We start from the raw sequence: 25,106 nt of genomic DNA, 5'->3' as shown, positions 1-25,106 counted from the left end.
AACTTATTTGCGGCGGGGAGGGGGGGGGGGGGGAGCATCACGGAGCGACATACGAGGCCGAGAATTTTGTCGGCAGTAGAATCGATCGAAGGAAGGGTGAGCTTGAATCGTGGATTATGCGAGACAAGTTCCAAGCACCACCACTGCCACCGTTGCAATCCCGTTACAGCGTGGTTGCGATTGAATTCGCGAAGAGGAGGGCCTCTCTGTGTGCATTCAAACCCCCCGCGATTCCATTCCTTCCGGTGCTCTTCTTCATCTTGCATCTTTTAGTCGTCGTTGCCGTCGCAGTTTTGCATGCGCGGCCTTCATAGCTCTTTGGGTGCGATCATAGAGCGGTTGCGACGGAAGGAATGAGTTGGAGTGTGGGGCTTACTGCCGGGGAAGGTCATGTCGGGAGTTGGGTTTAGGGTATAGGGTTTTGGGTCCTCGGCATTGGGCTGCGAAAGCATTCGGTCTTTGAGGGATTGGGTGGAATTCCTGACTCGGGAGTGTGTGATTGGGAGGATCGGTCTGTGAGAATGGCGGATGATATGATAGTGGACTCCGTGCCTCGTAGTCTGTCAGCTTCTCAGAAGGGTAAGGGGAAGGTCGATTTGAATAATGGAAGGCAAGTGAAAGGAGGGCCTTGGGTGGAGAAGTATAGACCCACTTCTCTCGCTGATGTCGCTGCGCACAAGGACATTATCGACACCAGTATGCTCTCTTGCCCTGCCTGCTTGAGTATATAATTCTATGTAGAATGGTTTAAAAAGTAACAATATGTTTTTAATAATAATTTATTTATTTATTTATTTATTTCTTTATGCTCTATTTGTTTTTCCGATCACGTATTGAGTGTGTTCGAAGGCATTTGAACGATGCCGAATTTGTATGTTTCAGTGAGGGGTTTTCGTCGAGAATGGAGTAATAAGTTGTGTACTCCTGGTAGATATGTCATTTTGAAGAGAATGATAGAATTTGTAATAGTTTGTTTTGTAAATATTGGGGGAACACATGTTTTGAGCATCTCCACAAGGAACTCATTAGGTCTCTGGTATGGTGGGACTCCTCATAATTCTGATACTGGTGTTGTTGGTTGTTCGAAGTTGACAGGTTGACAGGGGAGAATCGGCTACCTCATCTGCTTCTGTATGGGCCACCAGGCACAGGAAAAACTTCTACCATTTTGGCAGTTGCGCGGAAACTTTACGGTGCACAGTACCAGAATATGATTTTGGAGCTAAATGCTTCAGATGACCGTGGAATCGAGGTCGTGCGCCAGCAGATCCAAGATTTTGCAAGTACTAAGAGTATATCTTTTGGGTATCACAACTACATACACTTCCTTACGTCAGTCCAATCTTGGGTTCGTATGGAGTTGTTGCAGTTGAAATAACATTGATAGTAGTAGATTTCGCAATTCTATCACATAGAAATATGTATTCATCTTCCTCAAAACAAGTCTGAGCTGAAGCTAGTCCACACCGCCTCTTGCCGGGTTTAAGTCGTGCATATTTCATGAGTCCTATCATATGAAGGACTGAGATGGTAAAAAACTTGTCATGTAATTGGGCAGACCAAAGGTGAATGTGAAACTTGTTATTTTGGACGAGGCAGATGCAATGACGAAAGACGCCCAATTTGCATTGCGTAGAGGTAATTGGTCTTTTGTCTTTCCTTTTACAATCCTGCATTTGCTTGCTACACCCGTTAATGAAATCTTGACACGGATACTTAAAGTATCTCAACACTCGCCACTAATTGGCATTAATACATACTTATACCTGCCGTATGCTGTGTATAATTAGTTGAGTATACCTCGAACTTTTGAATTTTTTCGGATTACTAGTGTTGCATGTCTAAGAGAGCGACGGTTCGAAGGAGAAGATGTTTTCATTTATATTTCTTGAAAAGAAATCTATATTGATAGATGTGATAAATACATTCTGAAGATGAGGTACGTTTTTAAAATTTCTCTCTAAAACTTCCCCCCCGCAATGGCAGTTATTGAGAAGTATACAAAGAGTACGAGGTTTTGTCTTATTTGCAACTATGCTAGTAAGATCATTCCAGCACTGCAATCTAGGTGCACAAGGTTCAGGTTCGCTCCATTGGATCCTGCCAATGTCACAGAGCGGCTTCGCTATGTTATTCAACAAGAAGGGTACGTTCATACCCGCACATTTAGCCTGAAAGCTATCTCTAAATTTGTGGATTTTGTGATGGGTTTTAATGCTTGATGGGAATGTGTGTGGGAAATGTGGTTGATTCTTCCACTTGGTAATTTAGGACACTCATGACTTACATACCTTTGTGGGATTTAAAATGCTCGTTTGTGCATCTGCCGTATTATAAACGACAGTTTACTGTTAGTTGTAAGCTTTTAGTTAATGAAAGTGGTTTGTGGATGCAGTTTGGATGTGACAGATGGTGGGTTGGCTGCTATAGTGAGACTTGCCAATGGAGATTTGCGTAAGGCCCTAAATATCCTTCAGGTTGCTCTCTTTCTCATGTTCTGGTTGGTCAGCCTAACTTTGAAAACAAGGTGGCTCTTGGGTAGACCTTTTTAGTTAAGCTTAGGATGAGACCTTTTACTTCTTGCAATTGTTTCTCATTTTTGCCACGGATGATCTTTTGTTGTTTCTCCAATGTAGTTGACTTATGTTCTTTTACCTTGAAGAACGTCGATGCCTCTTCTTATTATCATAGCTGTCGGTAAATGTGGACACCTTTAACTTTTTCTCCAACTGCAATAATCTGGCACTAATTTGCACTACTTGTTTCAGTCGGCACAAATGGCAAGCCCTCACTTAACTGAAGAGGCCGTCTATTTGTGCACTGGTAATCCAATGCCAAAAGATATTGAGCAGATCGCGTATTGGCTGTTGAATGAACCTTTCTCTACTTCCTTCCAAAGTATCCTCAATAATCTCATCAAATTGTTTCATGGTGGTACTCATGCTTGTTGAATCGATCACTTCTACTGTAATGGATGTTCCTGCTCCTGTGCTTCGTGTACCTTAACCGTGTTTCATAGATATAACAAAAATGAAGACAAGCAAAGGTTTGGCATTGGTCGATGTCGCTAGAGAGCTGCAACCGTAAGTGTACCCGCCCCCACTGATTTTTTATTACGATAGTTCGAGAATTCTGCCTTTACAAGGCTACCGAGTTTAGTACAGTTTTGATACTCACAGAATGTCAAAAAGCCTGTACAATTTATAGCAGAATGGAATTTCTTGTAGTGTGGTTTAATTGCATCTGCGTCTCTTAAATTTTGCTCCCTTTGACAGTAGTAGAGATTCATTTTATAACATTAGTCTTCGAACTAATCTGATATGACGTTTCTATTCATCTAATGTGGTTCTGTATTTTGTGTTTGCTTTGATTCATTATCTGCTGTGTCATCACTGACAAACTGATGCTTATTTTCTCTGGCAGATTTGTATTTACTATTAATATGCCCCCAACAGTTAGGGTTCAGCTGATTGACGCTCTTGCAGATGTCGAGTATGGTTCATTTCATCCCATTTTTTTGTCTGGTTTACTGCGATAGCTTTCTTTGCTGTACTGTCCGGGTCTGCATGGTTATAATTCTAGGTGACCATTGATTTTAATTAAATATGAACCTAAGTTTAGACCATGACCTCGAATAATGTTTAACATGAATATATTTGAATAATATATAATCAAATGTAAGATAAACTATATACTTATTCAATCCCATGTCGTGGCACTCCTGTTTACAGATACAGATTAGCTTTTGGTACAAACGAGAAGCTGCAATTGGGAGCCTTACTTGGTGCATTTACTCGCGCCCGGACAGCTTTGGTGGCTGCAGCTCGGTGACCATACAGCTTATGTCTAGAACCTGCGTACATTGCCAGTCACCATCAATATTGAGTTACCTCTTGGAAAAATATTTGAACATTCGAAGTTGCTCATGTTGGTCTTGTGTCTCAGGCGTTGTGGCTTTATTGAAACGGTTTGCTGTGTGCTTAAACTCGGCCATACAACAAAATGAACTCGCCAATTCGCATATGAAAATCAATTGGTAGACATTCCACTGACAATCTTGAGCTTAAGTTCACTGTTGCACTTAGGAAAAGCATGGGAGGTGTGTATCATGTGCCAATGAACAATGTAGCTGGCTTACGGAGCTTTACAACTTAAATTTCAGCTTTGAAGGAAAGTGAAAAGTATTCCTCACACTCACTGATGTATATATGCACTTCGCACTATAGTCGAGATATTGGTAATGAGGTGTCACACGTGCATTGAAGTGTGATCAACACAGTGGGTGCATATTTTTAATCCTTCAATGGATATACTGACAGTTAGTTATAGGGGTTTTTTACAGTCCTTAACATTTCAAAACGATGCACTGTTTATTTTGTAGATCTTTTAGTACGAAAGGATTTATATGATAGTGTGATGAGAAATCTACAAATGTTGTCAAGGCTGTGTATGTTTCAAACATGCAAATTGGGACTTGAAAGGGTGACGTGATCTCCTCATCGCGTGACTAGTCACTGGGTCCCAGTTGAATCCACGTCACTACACGCCGCATGTAATTTAGTTAGGAATCTGCTCATTGAATTGTCTTTCGTGAAGAGTTCAAGGCTCAGAATAATCTTAAGTTTAAGAAGTTTGTCGAAGTGGATTGTAATCGGCAGTCAGTCTATTAGCACTGATCTTGTGATGTGTAGTGCAAATGCGTTCTTACCTTCCAAAGTATAGAATAACGGTAAAAATAACCAAGGTCTAGAACGTATATATTGCGAATAATTTTACTACTAATAGATAATATTGCGATTGGAATTTCGAAACGATTTCTTAAACAAGAACCCATATGTGATAAAATTTTCTTAATCGTAGTAGAATTTGCAACTGCAAGTTACATCTTTGATTAACAAATAGCATTCCAGCCTTTGGGTACTAAGGTGAGTGTAAACCACCGCAGAAGATTAGTCTGAGAATTTTTGAAGTAGTCTCGTGCGTGCAGGGACGTGAAGTTGAGACATGCGGAGTGCACTGCAAGGTATCAGGTTTAGTTATGAAAATCAAGTACGATAGCTATGAATACCGTGTGGGGAGTGATCTGGTGGCAAGGGCTTCGAAGAATAGTATCAATGATAACTTTGGGGGCGCGTGGAAGGGGATTTGCTATAATGTATCCTCAATCCTTACTAGTCATCAAGGGAATAAATGACGTTGGTGCTAGCACCGTATATTACAAGGAAACTTAAGTCCCCAAAACTGATCCGTGTACATAAGCTGCTAAAATCATGTGCAATTGTCTAAGATAAAGGAATATTAGGTACTGCAGTTGTTGCAGAAATTAGAAAATTCTCTAGCCTACGCTGTAATTCGGCCACTGCTAGTAGCAGAAAACGCTCGGAATCCTCCAGAACGTATTTCAACCAAGTATAGTACACAAACACATAGAGGCAACATTCCTCTTAAATGTGCATGAAGGCAGTTAGAGCAACTGGTAGTCATGAAGCTGTTCGCACCAAAGGAGTTACAAGCCAGGTAACAACCTCTTCTAGTAACTCAAACCCATGGTATTTAGCAATATTCAGAAACACTTGTAATTCTTTTTCAAACACAGCTGGGCTTGTTGTGTTTTTGAACGCTCCAGCACATTGACACTGATCGGCAAGATGAGATGACTTTACCTGCCAATTCAAACAGCATATCCTTTTCTACGTCAGATTACGTGAAACTTGACCAAGTGATTTAAAGTATGACCAGGCAATTTGCTCCATTTTGAAAGCACAAAAGACCTGTGTCATTGCACAATTATGTGCATTTGAAAAAGATATAACCGTTTCGTGAATAGGCATTACCTGACGACATTTTACGCAGACGAGATCCTGGAGATGATACAGACGTTCTCGTTGACGCACTATTTGGAGCAGTGCGTTCTCAATCCAAGCGCGATCATACGGTTGGCCACAAGAGGGCACCACACAGCGCCAATCATGCTCCAACAGAGCAGCATCACGGCAAAGATCTAGATCCCTACAGTCATTACAATAACTGTTCCCAACCCACATGTAAAGATCACGACTCTAAAAGAGGTTTCCAGCATAATCCATGTAAGTTTTCGCACTACTGATCCACATTCCAACCTCTAGCAAGAGCAATATTACATAGCTTGTCATAAAATCCTTAACAGAGTTTACTTAGACTTTAAATGGATGAATTTCATGTGCACACGTCAAAGACATTCGATACCTGCATATGACATTTGGTAGAGTGAATGAGCGGCATGGATCTTCAAATGCAGCTTCTGCAGAGAATTCTCTGACGTGCACCAACTTCAACAAGTTTTTCCTCATTACCTGCAATGGCAACAAATTTTGGACCATCATTCACCTTTCAAACTTTAATGAGGAAAAAATTTCAAAAGCGAAGGAAGTGAAGTTCAAAAGTAGACATAAACGTGTGGCCAGGTACAGCAGGAAACAGATAGATAGTAAAAAAGTTCCTGAACGCCCTCACCATTACATTGTGTTGAACACGATTATCAAGAGCCAGTACAGCACACACTTGCTTGATGAATTCCAAGGCTGGATCAGTCATGACCAGATGTGAACCAGCCAACTTTGGAAATTGTCGCGAAAGTTGAGCTTCAGAATCTTCCTCGTCTCTCCTTGCATTTATGTGCCTTTGCACATCTCGTACTACCCTCAATAATTTGTCCGTAAAGTAGGACGCAATCTGCACATGTGACCACGCGATGCAGCTAATAAGTACCTTATGTGCACCAATGTTTACAAAACAGACATATGAGGATAAATAAGAAACTAGAAAGAACAAATATTTTTTTATTGAAATTGTGTAGGATCAATAACAAGATAGCAATACACCACGATGCAACTTTACTGACCTGTTCTTTGAGATATGAAACTTCTTGTGCTTCCGCATCAGAGGCTGTAGAAATTGAGACAGACGGAGTGCTTGATGCAAAATCTCCACCCCTAGCTGCTGCAAGCAAAGCCGCCTGATCTTGAGAGTGCTTCCATGGGATATAGATGTATTCTGAAACTATCACCACAAAGTAGTCCTGCAAGAATTCCAGACTCTGCTTTTAGCACTCGAGCTCAGCCACTCAACCTTGGTGCTTTTAGCTGCAGTACTGTGATCATGAGCATTATCTCAACTGCTTACTTTAGCACCACATTTCTTCAACTTGAAAAACATGGGAGTGTTTTGCTGGAAGGACAATCAAGTACAGAAGGTTACGATAAATTCGAACAATACCTGAGTCACTTTCGGAAGAAACTCTGCAATATTCCAGCTTGAAATGATCTCATTTGCCCCGTTCTGTGTAGGATCCTGAGATAGATCGCTGGCATCAAGGTCTGTCCGAACATCTTTCGCTTGAATGCCTCCGTAGTTATACTGCAACGATATAACATCAAAGTCGTCAATCCTTTCAAATTCTTGCAGCAAATTAGTTGTTCATCAATGAACCAGTTGCATGTTTTCACGAATGAAACAGTTTGCACGATCTCAAGAATGAATCACTTTGCACGATTAGCAAACCCCTGCTTATTGGATTTAATGGAAACGTCTCTCCCAGCATCAAGCAAGCAGACGAGGTTTGATAAACCCAACAATTGAGATTGTTTGTCAGCAAAACTCGAGAATTATTTTGAATGTTCGAGGTTCAGTCTCACAAAGAATTCAGGAAAAAGAATGAAACCTGATCCATGAAAAGCAGAGCATGCCAGTACCGTTTTGGCTCCAACTCTAACCACTCAAACAACTCCCTGCGAAAGAGGACCAGTAAGCAGTAGAAATCTACTAGTTGAGGAATCTTCAACATGCTCAAGAGGTGGAAATGCCGGACTCATTAACATGGTCAACTACTGACAAAAAAATTTATAAACGAACCAACTACCATTAATTAAACAAAAAAAGTCTAGGAAAATATAGGGACTTGAGGTAAGCAAAAGAGCATGAAATGGATCTCTGAACTTCACTGTGTTAACAGTGAAAGGATTTAGATGAAAGATGTACCTAGATTTTAAAGTTTTCAACAGGTACTCGCAGTACCCTTGAGCAGCTGCCATATTATATTTTCCAGTAGCTATAATTATGCGCGAAAAATCTGCAAAGACTATGGTGGCCCTCAATTTCCGCAGCTCCGCAAGCAACAGTGCAAAAACCTTCTGCATAATCTGTTTATTGAAAATGTCCGACTGATCAGAAGTGTACGAAATCCTTTCTAGAAGAATAGTAACTGAAGAGTTTTTGAAGGCATTCCAAAATAACGCTTACAATCAGGATATGAAAGCATAAAAGATCATCGAAAGATCCACTTGTCATTACTACAGTTTTGCGCATAATTTAATGAAAACTCCAAAGCACAAAGTGAAGGATAAAGATAGAGGAACAATAATCAAGTACCTTGTGAAGAATACGGTGAAGAGCAGGATCGTGCATCTTTGATGTTGGACTAATATTCAACCATCAGACATAAACATGAATGTCAGTGCTATTGGCTATATACAGAAAACGAATTTACTCGGGGTATTTAGAAATCATAAGACATCTACACATCAATTCATATTATCATAAAATGTCGTTTTCTCAAAGCGATTAAACAAAAGCATACCTGCAGAGCCAACGGTAAAGATGTTGCAAGAGAACATCTGCAAATGTGTTGCCTGATGACACAGCGTCACTAAGCCAGCCTTGTACAAGTTGTTTTAGAATCCGAAAGGCTGGTGCACAAGACACACTTTCATCCCAATTTGTTTGTCCAACCCCAAGAGAAACTGCATCCTGAGATTCTGAATTGAAGCCTAAGAGAGCACCGCCTTCTAGCTCATTGATCTGGCTGCTTTTCAGTAAAGCATTCACAGCAAGGTGATGAACCTGGTAGTAAGAACCAATTTGAGTCTTAGAAAATTCAACATGCATACAGATAGTATTCATCACACTAATTGCTTTAGATGGAAATTTGGAACAATAATTTTCTCGAATAGCACATATTGACGACCGCTCAAGTAAACATCTAACGAAGCAGGTTACTTGGATGAGCAGGAAGCCAAACCTTAAGCTCGATACTAATACTTCGGTAAGCGCCTGGAAAGATCAAAGCCGGCTGTTGAACCTGACAAAATTACAAGCACATCTTACACAATTATTTTCAGCACAAATATAAAAAAAGAAAAAAAAAAAAAAAAAAAGGAGTAGAAAAGCAGAGTTCTTCAATTTATCATTGTGCGTATAAGGAGAGATAGGATATTGCATCTCTTTTTACTAAGATCGACAACACTAATTAATCAAAAAACATTTTAAAAATGATTGCTAGAAATGGTATCTTCTCTCTGCTTGCCTATTACATTTGAAACTAGAAAGAGATAGTGGGGATACGACGTGATTCCAAATGATTACATAAAAAGTTAAGCATCTCCAAGCAGTAATACAAAGGTTTACCTCATCGGCAAAGCTTGGCTCCTCCTCAGGAACTCCTCCCAAATCTGGTATTCCATCGTTTGAGACCCAAAGCACCTGCATTCAAGAGTTGGAACATCAACGGAGTCAAAAGGAGCTCACAGTATTTCACGACACATTAGTAGCTTGAACTATGTCTTCAGATGGTTCGTGCACATCACACCCATTCAAAACTCACATTGTACAAAATTTCAAAAATTCTTAACTTAAGATTATCGAGGAAAACATATCCACACACCAAAGATACAAGGGTAAAATTCAAGTCACCTGCATATGATCACGTAAAGCACGTGCATAAAAAGTGTCGGCAGTGAAAAGAAGCCAGTCCGAATCGAAATTCCCAAGCGGAACCTGGACAGAAAGCAAAAAACTTAAGTTATTCGAACGTGTACTCCTAATGTCTTAACAGTCCTCACTCAATCGTTGCAGGTCAGAAGAGTGCCAATAACGTATAGTGCAATGTAAAGCCCTGGAGCAAAGGCAATCTAAACATCATCGAGCAATGAGTTACTGAGGATCCGTTAAAGGTGAAAGTACCCACATGTGCATATCGTGCTAGAGTAATCCTCTCCTGAAGCCATATACTAGATGCTGCACACCGTTGCATGGCCACTCTACCAGCTAGAGGTTGCCACCCAAGGGTCTGCATGACATTTCCACGACAAAGTCTTTCATGAGTAAACAAGAATTCAAAAAAACACATTTCAGATTGAAACGACAACGTCTACACAAAACAAGAGAGGTCAAGCAGGAAATGTTCGATGTGTTTAAAGAGACACAGCTAAAGGCGGTCATGTTCAGATAGCAAAGCTCATTACACCTATTAACGGAAAGGTATACAAGCTAATCTAAGCGATCAAAATGTAACTACATGATAAAAAAGAAGTGTGACTTGAAGATGTCAACCAGGCTCACAAACCTGATAATTACTATCACGAGCATTGCATGAAACTTGTATACATGGTAGTTCAGAGAGGGCTGAAATTGTATTCTTAGTTGTATCCAAATTGGGACACTCAACAACAGCTAGAGTAGGACCTCGATGTTGATCCCTGAACATGAATATCAAATAGGCAACTTGTAAGCAGAATGAGATCAAACGTAAAAGGGATGAAAGCCTGAACTCATATTCAAATGCAATTCAAAATTCAACGGCAAAAGAAATGGTCCGTAGCGTTTCACCTGTACTCAATAAGTGTTTTTTGTAAGAGTCGTCCTGCATCCGCATTACTTGATACATATTCAACCTGCAAACAAATGAAAGGACGTGCTGTGTCAGAGGTTACAATTACATTCAAATTATCAATGTAGTGCACTTGGTCGAAGTTTGAATTTGCTCTACGCATCATTCTAACATGGAAATGTTGATACTGATCACACTGAATTCCAAAACAAAAATTATTCCCTGAAGCTTAGTTGGTTGATTTCTAACCTTGCATGTTAATTCAGAAGTGTCGACATTAGATTGGCTCTGGTTACGGACTGCATCACGAAATTGACGCTCCAGCTGAGCGATGGCAATTTCACGATTATTGAAGGGATTAACGACCACAACCAATATCCTGGAAATCACAGGCGTATACAAAGCATACAGCCCCCTGTTTTCCATCCAGCTGTATTCAAACAACTTCCAAATGTCAGAAATTCCAGATGGGAAGATGAACGCATAAGATGAAAATCTGAATACGTAAAATGAAGTTTGTTTGCCAGATTGCGCACTTTGAAGTAGAAGTATACACATTCTCCTCACTTATCGCCACGAGGAAATACCAAAATATCTGAAGACAAACGGTATAGAATCTAAACACAGCATCCTAACTTTGAAGGCATTGAAGATCTTCACACTTGGCACTCAGGAATTTGGCGTGTTAACTTCCTAATCACTTTCTGGTTCAATCAATCAACAGCCCACCTGTGATACAAAAAGATATATGGTAGATCGTCCATCAAATATGAGCACTCTGTAGTAGTTTTCATGTGAAGATCGTTCAAAGACCATCCATCCCTTATCGTACGGTTTCGCGCCTTTGAATCAACTTTACACACACATCCAAGCTGCAGCAAAGCATGCAGAGATAGTGGCATCTTTGTCTCGTATACTCCCTGCTCACATGCTTGCAAATCAAAGTATGAGATCCTCCATTTTAGAAAATTGAACGAAACGCAACACCAGCAGATGGTTAAGAGTGATCTTTAAAAGAAGTGATAAGATGTGATGTACGTACCTCCACTTCAGGATCTGCAAGATGCGCTGCAAGTTTCCTTCCTGCTAATTTAAACTGCTCCTCGTCTACTACTACCTGCACATCAATTTGACTGAGGGTTACTATTAAGAGTACAAAAGACTTAAGGGCACCTAAATACAACTACCACGTGGAATATAAATATACATATTTAAATAGGAAAGACCATCAGTTTCACAAATGTGAACTTTCGTCATCATGTATCTCAATGGCAAATCCTGGCACACCAAGCTAGTCAACGTAGGCATCACTAGTAATCAAGATGGTGGTAATAATTCTTCAGCTTCCATGCATTAAATCTACTCACCTCAATAAGATTAAAAACTGGTCGTCCATGTGGCAAAGTACGAGTTACACGTACTCCAGGGTATTCTTCGGTATTGGTGGCTTGTGTATTTAGATAAAACACACGTGGAACTTTCAGAGGGACCTTATACATATCACCATCTGCGAGTACCCAAGCCGTGAACTCCCCTGACCTTTGACCGAGAGCCAAGTGCAATATCTGCAAAAATCCAAGAACCACGTCACCTCATGCAAATCAATGATGAGGAATTTAAGGTACACAGGGCGTTGAGAGCTGCACGCATCAGGATGCTCGAAAGAAAGAGAAAAAGTAAATAGAAAGTTTGCCAATAATTAGACAAGCACCTGCCAATGAGAGTGTGTCAAGGCAGCTTCTCTATTGCGAAAAAAAGCTCCCACACCCGGCTTTGATCGAGCTGCTTTACCACCTTTACTTATGAGGGAATTGCGTAATGCTCCGCCAGTAGCATTCTCCGGTCTACATTTATGTTTGAATTGCATTATAATTTAGCCCCTAAACTTGTGAAAAGATTTGACACCAAAAAACTGTAAAACATAACATGAATGAGGTCGAAGTGCAAGATAGTAATCTGTGTACTTAATTAATTTTATCTGCGACCAAACTGAACTTGAAATTAAAATACACATACCAGTTAACAACACGGATAATAAAATAGGATATACAGAGCTACTGAAGTCTCAAACCTAGATCGTTTTCGTTTGTCTCGGGCCTCCTTCCATTTCCTTTTTTTGTGCTCCAACCAAGCTTCATAGTCATCGTTCTTATCAGGAGTGGTCTCTCGCACTTGCCTAGCAGGTGGCATTTCGATTCCATCTTCTATTACTGATTTGTTTGTCATTTGTACATTACTAATTTGTTTATCTTTATCATATACACGAATAATTGGTCGAGGCATTTTACGACCAGTTAATTTGGTACCGACCATGTCTTCTAGATCAGCTTCAGAGCCATCCTCGGAAATGGGTTCCTCAGCTTGAGCAACCTTCGGCCCAAACATATCTTTCAGGTTTCTTTGCCTGTACTTATCATCTTTTTCTCGAATCCTCTTCCAAAGCCAGTCAGGATGAACTACACGTGGAACTGGATTTGCAACCTGGATCAATAACCAAGAAGTTTAGAAGTATGATTCACATGAAATATGCTCTCTAACAAGTAGTTAGTAGATAACCTCCACATTGTGCTTCTTGAGATTCATATACAGAATCGAATAATTTTATGTTGCAAACAAGTCTAACGCACTTCAAAATTCAATTCCTATACCTTTTGAAGGGCCGCAGGAATAGTGATGATCTTTTGAATGGCAGAATTGAGACGTTGGCGATAATAACCCCAATCTACAATACTACGAATGGCAACATCCGCCGAACACTTGCACCATTTTCGAACATATACCCTCATCACCTCTGATCCCCAACAGCATTTGAATCGACGTGATCAGTACAATCTATAAGTGGTCAATAATTTGCAAGAATTCATAATTTATCAAAATATCAGTTGTAAAGTCCTAATCGACAACATGAATCCATCATATGATCATTGATCTGAAGTGTACCACCACCCAAGCTTGTCGTGCTCAGAACCTACCAGGCTCAGCATCAAAAATGGCGACAGGAATTGCTCGCTCACTCACAGGCGCACCCTGCGATATGGAAAATATGGATAAGAAAGTTCAGCATAGCATCTCCTACAATAGCATCTCCTGCAACTTACACGTTACTACATGCGTATGCAAACAATAATTCTATTAGGGAGGAACACACCTGTGGATCACGGGCAACAATGTAACGACAGCTAAGTCCCTTGTCTTTGACCATCTCATCACCCAAAAAATCAGCTAATCGCCGGGCTGTAGTAGTGGCACACGATTTTCGATCACCATAATCTTCTAAAGATTTGCTCATTGTACTTGATTCAGAAATATACTCCAATAACTCACTATCTGCAACATCGATACCTTGATTCTGTGCATATACATCAAAAAAAAGTTCCGTTAAGATTTCCGACAGCTTGCACACGGAACGTATTACTCTTGATGTACAAATAAACCTCTTCACTTCACCCAGGAAATACCGCATTCTGATCGCAACAGATGTCAATTGCTTAAAGATCTTACTAGCCTCAGAATAAACTCACATAAGAGAACAAGTACCTCAAGCATATCCAACCACCGATTTGCAACGGCAGCCACAGAGGCATAGCACTCCTCCAAAGTCGCACCGTGTAAAAAATTATCAAAAATTTCTGCCTGTCACATGCCAAGCAGCACTCTAGTCAGGAGATACTACATGCTGTCTAAACATTGGCTAACAATTAGCACTTTCCATTGTCAGAAAACAGGATCGGAAGGAATTTCGTATAACAAGACCACTTTTACACTTTATCCAGAACCATAAACAGTTCGTCTTCCTCTTTCTTCTCTCTTATACAAAAACATGCAAGAAGAGTGGGACAAATTCGATGAGACCAGGAAGATGTCTAGCACGAATGCTAATTCCGAGGATTAATGGAGGATATTAAAGCCATACCTGGAACACCTTGATAAGTTTAAGCTCTCCGCGCCGCTTTATTTCAAATCCCTTCAACTCTGCCAATGTACCATCGTGATTGAAAACGGCATAACGCTTCTTGAGAAGGACGTTTTCTTCCTTAGACGCAGGTATGATCATAGCCTGTGTTCCGGGTATAAAAGAAAATGAGGAATACACTCACGTCGTGGATTTAAGCAATTTCCAAGGTTAAAGCTAATCAGCAAAATAAAATACCTTATAAGGTCCATCAACTTCAAACTCGATGGAGCATTCACTAGTTGTTGCATAAGTTCGCGATACAGGATCCACCAACGTCTGTATATGCCATGTTTACCTTATTTGTCATGCATCCATTGACTAGCTAAGGTTCACCTTCAAAAAACTAACACTTAAAATAAAAGTACTCAACTAGCCCACGGTAGGTTTCTGAAGGTACTGAACTCGTTACAGAACAGAGCCAAAATCTACTAGCAGCAGATGGCAGAATTTGAGAAAACTAAAATAAACTTACCTGATACTGGTCGTTGGTATTGTTGAGAGCAACATCAACATTGAGCATCACACAAGGGTATGAAATTGTGAGCTTCTTTCCGTTTCTGCCAGAATAGTAGGCAAGATCCACACTAGGTCAGTCAGAATTAATAAGACAATCGATAAAATTAACCCTCCAATTTCTTGCATCAGAGCAGATTTTTCCGTCTACACATTGTGACAAGAGTATTCAGCTACGTCATCAATGATCGCAACTGTTATATTGGCATATGATGCATACTAATTCATCAAGTATGATTATTAGATACTTAAACTCTACATTCCAAGAGGGTTGCAAATGTCAATCAGGTTATCATAAAATTCTCTAGATATAAATTCTCAGATAGGTAAAAACAGAAGATATTTAAATTCCACCTAACAGGAAAATAAGATAGAAAGCAGATTACGCACTTGGTCTTGAAGGTAAAGTTCTCAGGGAAAGATCCAGGCAGGCAACACCAAATTCCATCTGTGTCAAGTTCTAGTGGTTTCCCGATTTGCTCAACTAAGACACGGGCATTCTGAATAATTTTTGCCCCGGTATATGTAACGACACCTGCCATCTCCATGGAGTACCAGCGAGCTCCCCTGCCATGCACATGGTACACACCATGAATAAGACGTAACAGAGACGCATATTTACAGAACGATGGAGGAACGCGTTTTAGAATTGTCAGGGGAGTAACACCTGCAAAACACCAAACGTTCTCATGTGTGTTTGAACAACTATCAAGAAAGCCTTCATTAAGAATGAGATCCCGATAAACAAGTAGTGAACTTGAAGAGAAAACGCGACAGGGTTCTTTTTGGATGGGGTGCACTGGATAATTTCACACGCCCATGCACTCCCATTCTACTCATTTAACAAAGAGGGACTTCTGATTTTTTGACGACATCAACGCAAGGTCACCTGAAAGAACCTTACTTGCGCATGACATATCCGTAGAAAGAATTGAGGATGCACTTGTGTGCTAATTGAAGCGAATCATATAAAATGACCAAATCCTGCAGCCAAGGACAAAAATACAATATTAGACTTTGTAAGACTTGTCCACTCACTGGCACAATAAATTCTTGAACATAGATATGGCTTTTAAAACAAAGCATTCGTTTTCAGAACAGCAGAATAGGTAAGAACACAACATTCGTCTTCATAGAATTCATATCATATCAACAATTTAATACGACACTTAGACAATATTAAAAACTTTATAATTACCGAAGCTTCTTGAATTTTGATCGGGTTGCCACTAGCTTTCGCATCTCCGAGCTTCCCTTTCCAAACCTTGTTTAGACCCTTGTATTCATAACGCCTATCCCGAAAGCTGGACCATCGTAACACGCAAGTTCGAGATTTAAACCCGTTAGTGTAAACAGAAATTGCTGGAATTCATGTGTAATGAAACAATGGCTTGATGATGACGCATAAAGGATTGAGAGTTATGTTGCACCTTTTGACAGTATCCACATAGAACGGATTTTCTCGCATGCAGACGCTGGCCGATCGGACATCTGTGATCGGTTTTTCCAGCACTCGCTTGTACACCTGAGACAGGCACCACGACAAAGCAGTGTCAATTGCTAAAAGGTTCTGCAGAGCTACCCAAAACTGAAAAAAATCACGAGAAGAATCGCTTACATCTTGAAAACCCAAAAGATGATTACTCATACAATTGTTTAAAAAGCACAGGTTGAGCTACAAACAAGAATTAACGACCGTAAATCAATTAGATGAAGTATATAAGAGGAAGAATTTCTAGCTTTCAGTAATCATCAGCACAACGACAAGTCCTAATCCGTTAAGAGTTTGAAGTATGGGAAATAAAGGATGCATGAGTCACAAAAATAATGGGTCGCACAAAGTAAATTGTAATAGCCACCCTAATAACCATTATGGACTATGTACATCAATCTAAACTATATTGCTAAGAAGATACCAATTTTAAAATCTTCCATACCTTCTGACAATATTTCTTCAACCGATCCTTCAATTTGCTCTGCTGTTCATCCTTGGGGAGGTCACGGAAGTATCTTAATGGCCCCCCATCCGCAATTGAAGGGAATTGTTCCGACTCAATTTGATTCTTAAGATGCATGAATTCACTGAAAACATATTTGCAATTATTTTGAAATGAGATGAAAACAGCATTTACATATTTTCCGAGGCATGATTTCCAAGCCTAGCGCGATCTTCATGCATAAGATGTTATTATATTTCCTATGAAAAAGAAAATTATAGTTTTCACACTGTGATCAAGCAGCAGTACAACCCCTGACTAGATACTTGAACACATAAACATTGACACGAGTGTTTACTCAAAGAGATAGAGAAGCTAAAACCAGAGTAAAGAGCAGACCTCCGTTTAGCAGCGTAGGTTTCACCTCTCCAGACCCACTCCAACTCTCGCATGCAAGTCTTGCCTGGACGGTTGAAGTCGCAGGCCGCACAGATCTCGTCTGTTACTATAGATGGCGGCTGCAATCAAAAGTTTCTTTTGAGTACTCAACTGAAAATCAAGCACACACAATCGTGCCAACAAAAGTACGTAACGATAACTCTACCCATTGCTGGACGTAAGATTCAGAAGTCGTAAATATCGATAGTACCTGAAGTCGATTTGTGAGAATGATGTTGGGATACATGGCAGCCACATCCAGATGATAGATGAGGGGACGCTCATCCCTAATTGGAGTGTCACGTAGGTTCACAAGCTAGTAATACAATAAAAAATAATCCACCATGTTAATCAGCGTTACAAATCTCAACTGGATAAACTTATGAATAGAACATTTGTAATGTAGACCAAGCAAGTAAAGCACGCAACCATGTTATTGCAAAACTACACACATAGTTATTGGGTAATTATGTCCAAAACAAACTGAAAATCAAGCGCTTACTTTGAGTTTAATATCCTCCTTAACTTCATCATAGTTAGTCACCGACTCCAACTCGAGCTTTCCTTCTTCTTCGATTGCATACTTCAAATCCCTATCGAGATTGTTAATCAACCCCTGCGGAATCACAGAATATTAGTGTCCCGAAGCGCAAAAGTTACGAAATATTAAAACCCCACATGTAAAAAAAGATAACTTACAACTAAGGTAATAAAGAAAGAGAATTTGGGACCATGAGTTTGCGAAGCTTCAGCACAAGGAGAACACCTGATACGCTTCAGGAGTCAGGTGGAACCGTGTGGGGATATCGGACCGAAAGACTCCACTCTCCAGACACTCCACATGCCCACCAATGTAGGTTTCGCTCTCCAGCATTTTCCCATTGTAAACCTTCTCTTGCTCAGATTTATGTTTGTTGGGGCAGATAATGTTTCCCTTGAAGGCCTGCAGAGACTCAATTTAAGGATAATGTCGCTAGATTTCAAGTCTGAAATGATAGATATGCAGCACATCCCAATAATGTAACTCCATGTTTGTTTTCTCTCTTCAACTTCAACGGGTAAATTATTTTCCTACGCGTCACAGCTTGTTTGAGGCATCAAACTAAGAAAAACTTACTTGAACCATTAGAAGCATTTCACAAAGTGTCCCGGAGCCTTTGCGCAAAACCTCATCTGGAGACATTGGAATGATGGTTGCCAGAGAAAAGATAAAAGGATGCACATATGTCATGTACAAGTAATATGTTGAGACAGCATCTGAGACTGAGTAGGAAGCCATTGTCTGCATAAAATCAAAACCTTAACAGGTCAAGAGAGACGGACTTCAAACATAATGTAACTTGCATCCACATTGCACTTCCAAGGCACTACAAATTGATTCACATCGTCTAAATTTTATCAACCTCAGATGCGTTGAGATCGATTATGACAACCCCTGACTCTGGTCATGTTACGAAGAGATGGTGAAAGAAAACATTCTATGCAGAAAAGAACCGAAAACATATACTTGACACACACTCCGGAAAGTGTCCAGAAACTCTATGTACATCCATTCATTTCAATTCTATCTGTATACAGATATCTAGAAGCTGACCTGTGGTTGCTCAATAGCAAAGCGAACCATGTCTTCAGGATTAACCTCCAACGGATCGAAACCCAATTTAGCCTTCGTTACAGCCTGCAAGTCAACAGGACCCAATGTGATAAACTCCGGGCAAGAGTGAGAATTCCATTCAGGAATATGACGAATCAAGGTGTGAAGCCACTACAACAAAGTGTTATGCGCACATAATTATTTCCCACAGTCGTCGTAAACATGTGATAAGGCAATGCCACGAAAGCATAACTAATATTTAGTGAAGTGTTGATAAATAACAACCTGTTCCTATTTGATTAAACCACATTAACGCCTACTCCAAAAATACATCCATGCTTACTGATTGGCGCTAGACATAAACAAATATCACGAAAAGAAACGTGTACCTTGAGACCTTGACTTCCTTGCGGCAAGTAACTGTCACGCTTCACCCATGCAAAGCAATCCAAATGACAAGCAAACTTACTCAAACACTCCCCTAGAGTTTCATTATGTTGAAACCCTATCTCCTGATAGAAAATTCAAGGCAGTCAGGATTAGAAAGTGGCAGTGTAATAACTAGAACAAGCGCAAATCCTAATACTTTAGAGGTACTTACATCAGTGCATGAAAAAACACATCACACAGCTGATAGAGACTACTAAAAGTACATTGCAAAGACATCAACAGTCGAACAAGTGCCACTAGTTAAGTAAACTATGTTGTCCACTCGAGAAAGCAGAACTGTATCTAGTTTGATTATAAGAGAAAACTTACATCGTGCATCCTCATTCCGTGATGAAGAGCACGTGCTTGAATGAAAGGCCAATCAAAGAAGTCACCATTGTACGTGACATAGATACTTGGCTTCACCTCCCGCATATGAGAAAACCAACTAACAAGCAGCTCTTTCTGCAAAAATCACCAATCTAGATAAGTTGAAATGAGATGCTTTTGAGCTGCAGCAGACGGGCAGCAAAGTGTATTACAACCGAAGCAGCAAGAACATCACAAGAAGTGCAATTCACTGCCTTTGCAAAGGACACGCTAAGAGGGTTATTATCACACAACAATCAGAGACATCTAACCCTAACAACATGGTAGGCCTTCAAGTATTCATCTACAAACAACTTGATATCCTCAACACTCAGCAATGCAAGATGTGAGAAGACATCTAACAACTTTTCATGATGACCATACCCTACCTCCGTCCGTGTGTTGGTGACCTTAAAGTGACCTTCAAACTCTGGCTTCGGAGTATACTCAAGGTCCTCAATCTCAGCACCTACACACTGAATACCACACAATGAACACCAAAAATATTTAGTGCTCACCTGTGCATCGCTGTGACCATAAGAAAAGAAATAACCCAACTAGATGCTTTCAAAAGCTATTTAGGAAGAGTCATATAGAAAATGATACAAGAGCTTAAACAAGTGCACAAACTCATTCTAACTGCCTTGAGATTCTTTTCTTTGAGACATCAATTGAGATTCACTTTAAGAACTGAACATGCTAGTGAATATTGAAAATGAAATTTCTGCATAAGAGATATTTTACCTCTCGATTAACTATAAGATATCCCTGGCCGTCGATCATGTAAGATATCATCATCACACTGTCATACGATGCATCGGGGAACTTCAAAGGTAACTTTGTTGTCTCGATATCAAATGCACAAACTCGCACCTCAGCACGTTGCAATAGATCTGTTCTCCTTTCCAACTTCGTTTGAGAAGATTCAACACTAACCATGTACCAGAGCCCACATCTGATATCTGCTCAAGTCATTGTATCGTGTTAAGTACCCGACATTACGAGAGAACTTTTAGTTGGTCACTAAGGGAAGCTAATAGCTAGTCTCCTACTTCTCGAACCATTTCCTCTGATCCAGTACAATTTCTTGCCAGGAACATAAAATTGTTTTCTATGATGCTTGACTTTCTAAGGAGCAAGCATAAGCATGTCTGAATTTTAACAAAAATTCTATTACAAACATGACGGGCATGAGTTGTCGCCACTCACCATTATCAATTGCAAACCTGACATGGTAAGGGACATCGTACTCTCTCATGTCTACCATATACTCAATGTAATCCTGCATCTTTCCAGGAGCTTTGCTTCTGAAATGCACCGACAACCATGTAAAGTTAGCAGATTTAAATAAAATTTAGAAAATATTTTGCAGAATCTACCAAACTGCTAAAAACATTTGAAAGAATATTTAGCTAAGTTCGCAATGAGTCCAATTGCAATATATATGTATAAAATTACTGGGTTCACAGCTCTCTAAGAGAATTACGTCAACTTACGCTGAATTATTGAAGAGTGATTCATAAGCCTGAGCAGCGTCCAGCTTTGCTTGGTTCCGCTGTACCAAGGGTAGTAACTCACTCTTTACATTCATCAGCTCTTGCACAGTGTTGAAGCTAAGTTTTAAATATTTACTTTGCAGACCTGAAAGGTGATTTTTCTGCAATATATAGCACAGCACTTAAGCTAAAAATTGAGTTGCCAAATAAATCTTCATGGAATGCTCCAAGTGTGTCAACATGAGACCTTTCACAAGAACCAAGATTTGAAACTCCAACGCACAACCGACATTGACAGCATAGGTCAGCTAGAAGAAAAGCTTCATGTACAGAGGAAGAACACCAGGGAATTACAACAAGTACTACACTCTACAACAGACTCTGGCTATGCAAAATGCAATGCAAAGCAATTTACTACGAGACAAAACCTTGGAGGTACTACAAAACTTGAAAGAAATTCATAATTAGAAGGTCACATTGCTCATCCTACAAGCAAGCAAGTGAAATGCGCATACAAAAAGTTCGATTATGAGCAGAGGAGAGGTTAGAGGAAATAGATGACTTCTTAAATAGAAAATATAATAGAACACAAAAAAAACTAATACAGGCAATCAAAAACGTCTGAACTTAATTGACATAGCTACTTTACAAGTCCTTCAAAGAAACACTCACCAAATCAAGGTCTTCTTTGTTAACTATCTCAATATTTGCAATTTGCCCCTCGTACCGCCGTCTTAGGTAAGCGTCAACCTCCAACTCTGTGTTCTCCTGCAAGAGTTATCTATAATGAGTAAACATAGCAGCAGGAACTGAGGTACTTGATAAAACACAAGAAATGAATGATTTATTGACTTCACAAACTTTCTTAAGTTGGGAAACGTAAATATATATGGTTAAAAAAAGAGAATCTGCTAAGTCAACAAACTAATGCCAATCTTCTACACCAACTCCTTGATATCTCTTTGATTGATTGGGTAACTAAATACTAGCAAAAACAAAAGAGAGACTGGTCGGCAACAAATGCTACCTTGGTACCCAAATAGAAGTAAGGAGCAAACTTGAATTGTGCCTTGAAGGTGGATCCATCCTGAGAGCAGATTCATCATCGTCGTCAGTACCACGATACGTTCGCTGGAAGAATTACCAGTGTAGGTGCTTTACCACAATGCTGGTTATGAGTAAACACACCAGAAGCACAATAGCAGTTTAAAATGAAAAGATTTAAGTGCATCGGACACATCAAAAGGGGAAATCTTGTATACGAAGGACAGAACACCTGGCACATAAAGTAGAGGTTGACACAGCTGTATGTAATATTGTCATTATTAGGATCATCCATCGCCGACTGCACCAAATTCAAAAGATGGTAACATGGTAAGATTTCAAACAAGTCACACAATGTTTAGGTAATATCCATGACAAAGCAAAGTCGCAAGGATAAAATTCAAATCTCTTGAAAATTATTTCAGTACAAGAACCGAACAGAAAATTCTGCCTTCGATAAAAAGGGATGGAGCATAAACCATCTGGTTAATAAGCAAGGTAAGATCTGCGTGCAAACCTATCTAGTCTAATCAACCTGAATTCGTCTAAATTCATTTATCTTCTTCAGCCTGCTTTCGAAGATCCATAAGACAGATGACACCCTAAAAATAACTCAAAATAGCCCAGCTTATCAGTTGCAGCTTAAGCTTAAAACTTCGGCAGTGCTACACGGCTGTGACCTCAATACGAAAGTCATATCTATGGCCATGATTTAGAATTAATCCTCCGCAGACGTTCAGACAGAGCACCGAGGAAGGATTTGCAGAAATCCACAAACGAGCTTTTCATCCAATTCCAAAACTCCGAAAACCCTATAATTGGTTGCCCCACGTCAATGCTGACATGGAAATATCGCTTAGATATTGAAAGAATGTCGTTTTCAAGCTCATGGCAGAACGAGCATTCAAGAATCCAAGATCATAGAAAGCACAAAAAAGAGGCAACCGACACAATTCGGATACGAACAAAGGTCACCAGTGAAATCCAAGTCATGAATCTGTCTCAGAAGTGGAGAGACTCCTCCTGGAAAAAGAGCTCCACAGATAAATTCTAACAGTAGACGCTCGAGAAGGAAACTGAAAATTGAGGAATGCAAAAGAAAAATGCAATGTTCGGACATACCGAGACCATGTTGAGAAGCCATCCTAGCCGAGGTTCTCCTTCGGTAAAAATCTGGTACCCAAAGCTTGCCTCCAATGCATCTTCGGAAGTTCGCCATACCTTTGATCTCCCTACTCTCCTTACACTGCCACCCCCATCCTTGTGGCCGTCTTCAATTCGGCCTTCATTGCCAAATTTGCTACTTTCTCTCGGTCTTCCGCGTGCAGACCTGCTCCGGCCACCATCTCCCCTCCCTCCACTGGGCCCTCTTCCTCGCCCTCTCATGGTTCCCCTGCCTGGATGTCAGGGCTTCAGTTCACCTATGTGCTGAGAACCATAATGCAACAACTCACAACCAGTTCACTACACTTGCCTCACTCGCTATGCAACAGTTGAAGCGTTGGACTAAACAAATCTATATTACAGTATTTGCGGGCATGAAATTGTAGACTTTACTCTCAAGATACTGATTTCATTTGATCAACCGGAACTTCGCCCTTAGTCCCTGAAATTGACTCCGAGCTCCATTCTGAATGCACCTGTGTCAGATTGCGGACACCATGCTGTCGGAACGTCATCAGCTCAGAGAAAATGCCTTTCACTGGGTGAGCGAATCTCTTCAATGCTCTCAAATTACAATCTCGGAGAGAAAGTAGAAACTGCAAAGCATGGAAAGCAGAATTCAACCTCGGCAAAAGTTCGAACCTGATATGCAGCTTCAAGGAACAGTAACGAGCTCAAGATTCCTGCAAGAACCACAAGACAGCACAGCTACATCATGGAGTGAAAAAGAAATCCCTCGACCCGCAACAGAGCCACCACTTGAACTCTAGATCCCAAACTCCCAAACAATCAGGGCCCAAAAGGTCCAAACTCCCTAAATATGGTAGCAGAACACGAAGCTAGATTGGAACGATTCGTTATCGTAAACCCTGAAGTTTGTGCAACGATTAAACATGCCATTACACCAATCCATGTTTACCCCTCGCTGATTCAGATGAGCTCCGAAGCCCTAACCTAACCCCTCACGAGAAGACTCAGTTCATCACTTCTCCTCAACCCGGCAAAGCAATGCAGCAATTCTACTTGTGCCCTAGTTCACCAAAGTTCAACTACAGAGCAATGAATTCAGCGTTACAACGTTCGGCATGTACCTCAAGAGAGCACGAATTCGCTACACTACTCGATGTCATCGTTGCTAGAGGTGCGAGATGAGGATCGCGATGAGAATAGACAAAGCTCGCCCTGCATTGTTTCCTTTCCTCGCCTCGCCTTGCCAGAGCATTCCACTTCGCGGTCCCGGCTTCGATCAAAGGGCGGGAAATCCCAGACCCCACCCTGGATTTCAAATCCGTAGATGTTGCTTATTCAATTCTATGAATTATAAATTTCAACGATTGTCGATCAATGTTTCTGAAAATGTACGATTCGTGGTGATTTCAGGGGCTTTTGGAATCGTGACGTGGTAGTATGACTGCACAGTTCAAACGGGAATTCAAACGAAATCAAAGCAGCTGGAGCAGCTGGGTCGTCGCCGTTGATCCCAGGTATCAATGTTAGATCAGGGTATCGGTGTGAATCCAGGGTA

The 25,106-nt window shown here is 40.4% G+C and overlaps 2 protein-coding genes across 5 annotated transcripts; one reads left to right on the top strand and one right to left on the bottom strand.

Annotated features, from left to right (window-relative positions):
- Positions 1 to 36: 36 nt before the first annotated feature.
- On the top strand, positions 37 to 4,193 carry LOC112290299 (replication factor C subunit 3). The gene is made up of 9 exons (XM_024536440.3): positions 37 to 696; positions 1,089 to 1,305; positions 1,559 to 1,638; positions 1,987 to 2,146; positions 2,396 to 2,477; positions 2,769 to 2,898; positions 3,020 to 3,083; positions 3,424 to 3,492; positions 3,732 to 4,193. Exons 1-9 carry the CDS (start codon positions 522 to 524, stop codon positions 3,829 to 3,831), a joined length of 1,077 nt encoding a protein of 358 aa, XP_024392208.1. The 5' UTR covers positions 37 to 521; the 3' UTR covers positions 3,832 to 4,193.
- A 990-nt stretch (positions 4,194 to 5,183) lies between these two features.
- On the bottom strand, positions 5,184 to 24,791 carry LOC112290298 (DNA polymerase epsilon catalytic subunit A). 4 transcript variants are annotated; one of them, XM_024536439.3, is made up of 53 exons: positions 24,673 to 24,791; positions 24,224 to 24,264; positions 23,975 to 24,081; positions 23,540 to 23,845; positions 22,650 to 22,718; positions 22,401 to 22,460; positions 22,046 to 22,141; positions 21,374 to 21,534; positions 21,087 to 21,184; positions 20,622 to 20,839; positions 20,267 to 20,353; positions 19,839 to 19,973; positions 19,469 to 19,591; positions 19,080 to 19,163; positions 18,603 to 18,767; positions 18,252 to 18,428; positions 17,988 to 18,101; positions 17,697 to 17,801; positions 17,447 to 17,565; positions 17,048 to 17,192; positions 16,541 to 16,635; positions 16,309 to 16,414; positions 16,015 to 16,094; positions 15,501 to 15,677; positions 15,070 to 15,154; positions 14,793 to 14,873; positions 14,556 to 14,699; positions 14,180 to 14,275; positions 13,791 to 13,991; positions 13,615 to 13,669; positions 13,291 to 13,433; positions 12,714 to 13,123; positions 12,354 to 12,486; positions 12,010 to 12,207; positions 11,685 to 11,759; positions 11,372 to 11,562; positions 10,892 to 11,072; positions 10,642 to 10,706; positions 10,379 to 10,511; positions 10,001 to 10,102; positions 9,727 to 9,810; positions 9,442 to 9,516; positions 9,056 to 9,115; positions 8,615 to 8,877; positions 8,407 to 8,455; positions 8,017 to 8,177; positions 7,700 to 7,766; positions 7,255 to 7,395; positions 6,881 to 7,057; positions 6,493 to 6,711; positions 6,226 to 6,332; positions 5,835 to 6,027; positions 5,184 to 5,663 (listed from the first exon to the last, which is right to left on the bottom strand). In XM_024536439.3, exons 4-53 carry the CDS (start codon positions 23,801 to 23,803, stop codon positions 5,481 to 5,483), a joined length of 6,750 nt encoding a protein of 2,249 aa, XP_024392207.1. In that variant the 5' UTR covers positions 23,804 to 23,845; positions 23,975 to 24,081; positions 24,224 to 24,264; positions 24,673 to 24,791; the 3' UTR covers positions 5,184 to 5,480. The 4 variants fall into 4 exon arrangements, with proteins under 4 accessions (XP_024392207.1, XP_024392206.1, XP_024392205.1 ...); XM_024536438.3 differs by having other exon boundaries at positions 23,540 to 23,814; XM_024536437.3 differs by having other exon boundaries at positions 23,975 to 24,057.
- Between the last annotated feature and the right edge of the window lie 315 nt (positions 24,792 to 25,106).

Source organism: Physcomitrium patens, chromosome 13 (assembly GCF_059467195.1).
Source record: "Physcomitrium patens ecotype Gransden chromosome 13, ASM5946719v1, whole genome shotgun sequence".
Classification (NCBI taxonomy): domain Eukaryota; kingdom Viridiplantae; phylum Streptophyta; class Bryopsida; order Funariales; family Funariaceae; genus Physcomitrium; species Physcomitrium patens.
This window is presented reverse-complemented; position numbering and strand designations above follow the sequence as displayed.

What these genes read in the sequence shown, in the direction of transcription:
- LOC112290298 (XM_024536439.3), bottom strand. Translation starts at nt 23,803, where the DNA reads ATGAGAGGGCGAGGAAGAGGGCCCAGTGGAGGGAGGGGAGATGGTGGC. An exon ending in GGCTTCTCAACATGGTCTCG is followed by an intron (nt 22,719 to 23,539) that starts GTATGTCCGAAC and finishes AATTTGGTGCAG; the next exon opens with TCGGCGATGGATGATCCTAA. An exon ending in TTCCTGCGGCCCTTCAAAAG is followed by an intron (nt 13,124 to 13,290) that starts GTATAGGAATTG and finishes TTATTGATCCAG; the next exon opens with GTTGCAAATCCAGTTCCACG.
- LOC112290299 (XM_024536440.3), top strand. Translation starts at nt 522, where the DNA reads ATGGCGGATGATATGATAGTGGACTCCGTGCCTCGTAGTCTGTCAGCT. An exon ending in ACTAAGAGTATATCTTTTGG is followed by an intron (nt 1,306 to 1,558) that starts GTATCACAACTA and finishes GTAATTGGGCAG; the next exon opens with ACCAAAGGTGAATGTGAAAC. An exon ending in AGGCCCTAAATATCCTTCAG is followed by an intron (nt 2,478 to 2,768) that starts GTTGCTCTCTTT and finishes TACTTGTTTCAG; the next exon opens with TCGGCACAAATGGCAAGCCC.